General features: G+C 38.0%; 1 protein-coding gene across 1 annotated transcript in view; it reads right to left on the minus strand.

Annotated features, from left to right (window-relative positions):
* Nucleotides 1–2,487: 2,487 nt before the first annotated feature.
* Znf365 (zinc finger protein 365) overlaps nt 2,488–6,686 on the minus strand; it is a 21,512-nt gene continuing 17,313 nt past the window's right edge. Inside the window, exons 3-4 of the mRNA XM_010641073.2 lie at nt 4,763–4,800; nt 2,488–4,064 (exon numbers count right to left, since the gene is read on the minus strand). Coding sequence (XP_010639375.1) covers nt 3,803–4,064; nt 4,763–4,800 — 300 coding nt within the window. The 3' untranslated portion in view covers nt 2,488–3,802. The remainder of the gene's footprint in view (nt 4,065–4,762; nt 4,801–6,686) is intronic.

A 6,686-nucleotide genomic window follows, 5' to 3' on the forward strand; every position in this document is an offset into this window, starting at 1 on the left:
GCACAGCCCAGCTTGCCTATAGAACAGGTTCCTCTACTGGGGAAATGTGTTTCTGCCTTGAAATAATAACTGTGTGGATTTATCACAGGGGTAGAGTTTAAATGAAAATTTCAGATACATTCATTTTACTGGTACAGAGCACTGATTTTTAAAAATCCACTACCTTAATTTAATGTAAAGAAATCCAATTTAAAAGCTTCCCATAATTTCATATTTGAAATTTCCCCAGGCTTCTATTTAGGGTCTTGTATGCATACTATCTCTGGAATTCTAGACTAGGCAAAATCAAGACACTGTTTTTTTTGGTACCAGGGATAAAACTGAGGTCTTTAAGCTTGCAAGGCAGGCCGTGGTACCACTGAGCTAAATGCCTGGCAAGATAGTGGGATTTATGTTTTCTCACGCCCAGAGATAATCAGAAATGCCACACTACCTCTCACAAAACTATAACCTGGTGAGCCCATTAACATTAATGTTAAAAGCAAACTAAGTTCCAATATCTCGAGGCTCCTGAACCAAAAGAATCCCCTAAATTTTTGTGATTTTGCGGTTCTTAAAAGACCAATGGTTCAGCGACTCAACCATTGATATGTGTGCCTGTTATCTAGCCTAATCATTCTCTGAGCTTTGCAATGACTAAGATGGACAACAGATATAAGTTGGGACATGTACTGTGAAATCTGTTCATAAGTTTTGCTAAGAATTGACAAGTTAAAAAATACAGCGTGTAAAAAAATTGCACATAGTTGTGAAGGAAGATGAGAAAAAAACCTGCAAATGAGCTTTTAATGAGGATATCTCGATGCGAACATACCTAAAAAGAACTTTAGGATATGGGCATTAGGATGACAAAAAATGATCAAGCTCGGGGCGGGGGATGTGGCTCAGTGGCACCACATGTACCTGGCAAGCACAAGATCCTGAGTTTGATCTCTGGCACCAAAACAAACAAAACCCAAAAATGATTGAGCTAAGTTTTCAAGATAGTTTATAGGTGTACAAGGTCATGGTGATAATATACACAATGGAAAGCTTCTTCGTGAAGGGACACTTTGTTCACTCTTAATGGACCAATATACTTGGCTGCCCCAAAACACTTTAATGAGACAAAAAATTAGTCATAACACATTAGTCAGAAATATAGTTTTATTATCATATTTCATAATCTAAAAACTTTTTTAATTCTGGGAAAAGAATATTCCAACTTCTATACAAGTAACTGACCCTGCAGAGTACTGGAAAACAGTGTCTAAGCAATCTGAACTTTGTAGATAAGAACTTGTCATTTAGATTGAGAAGAAGAAAAAGAAAGAACAGTCCAAATCAAGATTTTTTTTTCCCTGAAAAACAAACAATAAAATTTGATCTATTCTTCAGTTTAACCTCAAACATGTTTTCCCAGAAACTTTGGTGATTTCTTCAAAACAACAATAGCCTCGACTCCAAGGTGGACTGCCTATGGGGACAAGGAGAATATTTTAAACCGAGATGTATGTGGGACATGGCACATGTCTCAGGCCATGGCATGTAGGCGAATTATCCCTCCAAGTGAGTCAGCTCCCATGTTTCAACAGTCAATTTGTGTTTTGAAGGAAGTATACAACTTAGATAACACATTTCTTTGTATGGGGGTAATAAATTAATCTGAACTTAAATAGAACATTTTAAGTATAATAAATAAATTTGGAAACTATTTGTCGTATGCAATGTATATAGAATAATTATGACATAATGGTGCTTTCTGAAGATCACTGGGTACCACTGTCACAGAGGGCTGTCATGCCCTCTGGGCAGGTTAACTGAACACCAAAAAAATGTGAGTTATTCTAAATAAAACAGAAAAGAAAAATGTAGCCATACCATCTTTAAAAACAAGTTGTCATCATTTGCACACATATTACGGGACAGAGAGCATGCAAATAAACAAGTAATTTTTTTTTTTAGTATGAAAAAGGTAAAATGCAATAATGGTATAAGCATAAATAATAAATCATTTATCTTTGGAGAAGACTAATTATCCAAGTAAATAAACATTATAATTTTTACAATATTAGCCTAAACAGTGATATTCACAGCAATGTTTTTACCCACTTGATAGCTGTCTATATACCACATGAATACCCCATCCCCATAAACCAAAAGTCAAAGTGAGGACTCAAAAATCAACATTTCCACTATAAATTCAAAATATTCGAAAATGATAAGTTACACTTTTCAATTTACTGGCATTTTAAGTAACTGCTTTATTACCTATTTTATTGTACTGCTAATATGATGCTTATTTCAATAACACTCACAAGTCTACTAATGTTAATTAGGTTACAGTTTTAATTTTTAAAATAGAGAATTAAATTTACATGAACAAACTTCTATAGTTTTAAGACCACCCACCACAAACATACACTTTCTGCGTATTTAAAAATAAATTAATATACTTGACATATATTTTCAATGTGTATTATATATATATATATATATATGTATATTATATATTTATATAGTTGTGGACAAAATTATCTTGTCTCTAGCGGGATGTTAGCACTTGTAAACTCTGCATGAGAACTGATGATATTGCTAAATGTAATGAAAAATATATGAAAATTCATTCTAGAAGAAAATTTTAAAGCGATATTGTTAAAAAGATTTTCCTCATAGAAACAAAAGGCATTTGAAGGAGGACAGTGTCAGATTCTGAACCCTACGTGCACTGTTTCAGAAATTATTTCAAAATGCACTGTACAGTGAACACCCCTGATAGTTGATTGAAAGGTAAGAAAGTATATTTATTTAGTCATTAAAGGATACAGAAGCAGCAAAATACAAAGTGAGCTGCCCATTGAAAAGTTATGCTACTGAAGAGAAAGGCATGCCTACAATTAAAGAGAGCAAGCTGCTGATATCACCAGGAAAGCAGGTCTTAGGAGAGGCCTGAGTGGTATCTACAGGGCTTCCAGGGTGGTTCCAAAACCCTCAAAGCGCCATCTACTGGCACTCCAAGCACTCAAGCATGGCACCAAGACCAGGAGCTGACAGAAAGTCCTGCTAGACCACAGCCATGGAAGCAGCCATTAAGACCAAGGCTGGCAGCATGGTTGGAGGGTGAAGAATACTTAGTCAAAGAACACAGCACAGTGTATTGACATCTGAATAAACGTGCATCTAAGGACAAAGAAAAACCCGAATCAAACAAACTGAAAAGTAGTCTGTCAGAATGAAAACTGAATTTTTGACAGAACGAGTCCCATAAGCTTCCCCAAAGATTAAAATCTTGATGAACCAGAACACCAGGGGGCAAAGGAATTCTTATTTTGAAGGCTTTCAAATCAACTGAGAGGAAGGTTAAACGTGAACAAAAATATTATTTCGCCACTTTTTACTAGATCTTTCCATGCCCCTTCCTTGCCTCACAATTTAGGCAGCAGTGGGCACAGATGACAATTCTGCCAGTGTCTGATGTCCTCGTGTGGCATGAGCCTGAATGACCACTGTCCAGAAGACCAGAGGCTAGGACTACTAGAGACCAGACCAATTATTTTCGAGGCTGAAGTCTTGTTTTGCTAAAACTTTAGGATTAGATTGCTTCAATTTTTAAAATATTCTTTCTGTAATCTGCCTCTTGCTTTTTAAGGGAGGTGATAATAAAATTCTGGTTCACTGGGATTCCCCTTTGGTTTAATTCTGATTCACTGAGACACTTATATGTGCCCTCTATTTTCTCAATACATCCACTACCGGAGGTGTCCAAAACGATAACATTCTCACCCCCTGGAACAACTGGGGGAGTTCCAATCCACCTGCCTTTTTAGATGATGTTCACAATTGCTGTTGGCTTTTTTTTAGTCATTTTGGGCCTGATATTGCCCTTCCGGCTCAGCCCCAGGAGCTCCGCTTTTTTGGGCAGTCTGCAGAGTTCTCTTGAGGTCTCAGCCTGTTCGTGTATGGACTTGGCCGGCTGCATGCTGGCTCTGTCATCCTTGGCTTTCTTCAGATGGCTCCTTCCCTTTGGATGGAAATGGACCTTGAGATCAGAGTGGATACACACAGAATGTGGATGCCCTCGGCTTCTACAGAGGTTGAATAGGAGCAGAGGAAAGACAAACAATAAGAAACATTTCGTTAACCTTTAAAAAATAATAAATACCTATCTATAATCACTTTTCTGAGCCATAATGGTGATCATGCTCCCAGTGATACAAATCATAGATACTGGGGTTTCTCCTGCAATAAGTTACCTGTAACCCCCATGAAATGATCACAGGGCACTGAATTCCCAGGGGATATTACTAGTCCTATCACCAGTGACAAAAATGAGGCACAGAAAATTTAAATGACTACCCAGAATAATACACACAGTTGGCCTATAGAGACAATGGAACCCAAACCCATGTCTCTTAGCTCTTGACCCCACTACCAGGAGTCTCAGAATAATCCACTGTATAGATATTATATAGTTTATAATTTACATAAGTGGTGTAGTATGCATATTACATTGATAGTACTATGATATATCTCACAATATACTTCAATAAGAGAAGGTTCTCTAGATAATAGTGTGAAATACTATTCTAGCATTATCATGGTGTCCTGTACTAACAGACTTGGTAGATTTGAAAGTCACAGTGGCAATTTAGTTAGGTACACATGCAGGTAAATTTTCACCTAAGCCTCTCAAATCCATCTATATGACAGATATATAAAATGCAACAGGGAACGTACAATACAAACATTACCAAATGGCCCAAGTATAAAAAAGTATACATACAGGCATTTGGGTTTCCTATTCGAGGAGATATCTGTAAGCTGAAAGAAAACAAATAAGGAAAAAATTACTTAACTCAATGGCTTGCTTTTGACTGTAAAAATCTTTCTTGTGTGTTTAAGAAATTGAATTCACAGTGAGGAAGTCAGAAGCTGCTAGTGGTACCCAGGCACCACCCATCACATCAGTGTCTCAGTTTCTGCTTCCCAGAGGACCTCTTGTAGGCACCTGTTCTCAGCTTCCAAGAAGCCTACATCTGCAGATCTTGAAAATTTAAAAAGTGGAAAAGCTTGCCAGCGATCAACATTTGAAGAAATGTTCTTACATCATTTTTTCTTCAGTGATCGGGCTGTATTTATAGCTAATTTAGTATAGCTGTGGCTAGTCACAAAGTATTAACTGAGAGGAAACTGGCACAAGATGTTTATTGACTAAAATGGATATTTAAAATGGGAACATACTAAGACTAAGCCCACACATACCCCAGGGCCATCTACCATTGAGATTACTTTCCATTCCGAATAACCCATGCAATAAAATATCTGCATGCACTTTTGTGGCTGTATTCTGAATGACTTCACCTGCAGGTCAAATTGATAATTATAATTTCCCAATCTACATGTCACTATTCAGATTATAAGATGACCCAAGTTATTCCCAACCTTTAGTTCCCAACCTCCCTCATGGAGCTTTCACTAGACAAAGTGATGTCACATCAGCAGGCAGACCAACAAAAGTAAACATCAACTAAGTAAGTGTGGAGAAAGGGCTCATGTGACCAGAACACACTTGGTATCTGAAAAGGACTGGTTCCAGGGCCCCTTGAGGATACCAAAATTTGTAGATGCTCAAGTCCCTTGTAAAGAGTGGCCTGGTATTTGCATATAACCTATGCACATCCATGTGTGTAGATCATTTCTAGATGAATTATACCTAATGTAAAGTTGCTATCTTGTATTGTTCAGGGAATAACGATATGAAGAAAAAGTGTTCATATTCAGTGGAGATGATCTTTTTCTTCAGTACACAATTTTTTCCCAAATATTTTCAATCCAAGGTTGGTTGAATCCACAGACATGGAAACCTTAAGATACGGATGTCTACTATACTAAAATATATGCACGTTGCTACAGTCTTAGAACTGGACAACTGGCTCTCTTCCAACTTCGCTGTACAAACAGCAGGACTATACACCTACTTGTTCAGACAAAACCTTGCATTTATCCTTGATCCCTCTTTCCCTCTTAATCTAATCCTTTAGCAAAGCCAATCAGTCTTGTCAATTCTTTGCCCAGAACACATCCTATAACCATCACTTCTCAATGCTTTATCTACTTCTCTGCCAGCTGCTATCCCTTTATACCTGCCTCCTACCCCATCTCCCATGCTTGCACCCTCCAATTATTCCCCACAGAGCAGCCAGACTCGTTTTGCTAAAACACAGATCACCTCATACTGAAAACCTTCTAGTGGCTTCCCTGTGTGCTGGGGAACAGATCCTGCCAGGCCTGGATGATGGATCCTTCTCAGTTCTCTGATTTCACCTCCTACCACTCAGCCATGCCAAACTCGTCACCTGCCTCTTCGCTTGCCTACAACATTCACCTTCCATCTTTCCTCTCAGAGCTGCTTCCTGTTCCTTACCTAGGTCACAATGCAAATGTTGCCTCCTCAGCAAGGCTTTTCCTAGTCACCCAATTTAAAGTAGTTCCCCTGGGACTGGGGGCTTAGCTCAGTGGTGCAGCACCTGCCTCCCAAGTGCAAGATCCTGAGTTCAATCTCAGTACGAGGGGGAAAAATAAAGTATGTCCCCACTCTGAACCCTTCAAATGTACCATCCTACTTTCTTTTCTTTCTTTCTTTCTTTCTTTCTTTCTTTCTTTCTTTCTTTCTTTCTTTCTTTCTTTCTTTTTTTTTTTTTTTTTTT

The sequence above is a fragment of the Fukomys damarensis genome, unplaced genomic scaffold (assembly GCF_012274545.1).
Source record: "Fukomys damarensis isolate Sample0158 unplaced genomic scaffold, DMR_v1.0_HiC HiC_scaffold_20, whole genome shotgun sequence".
NCBI lineage: Eukaryota > Metazoa > Chordata > Mammalia > Rodentia > Bathyergidae > Fukomys > Fukomys damarensis.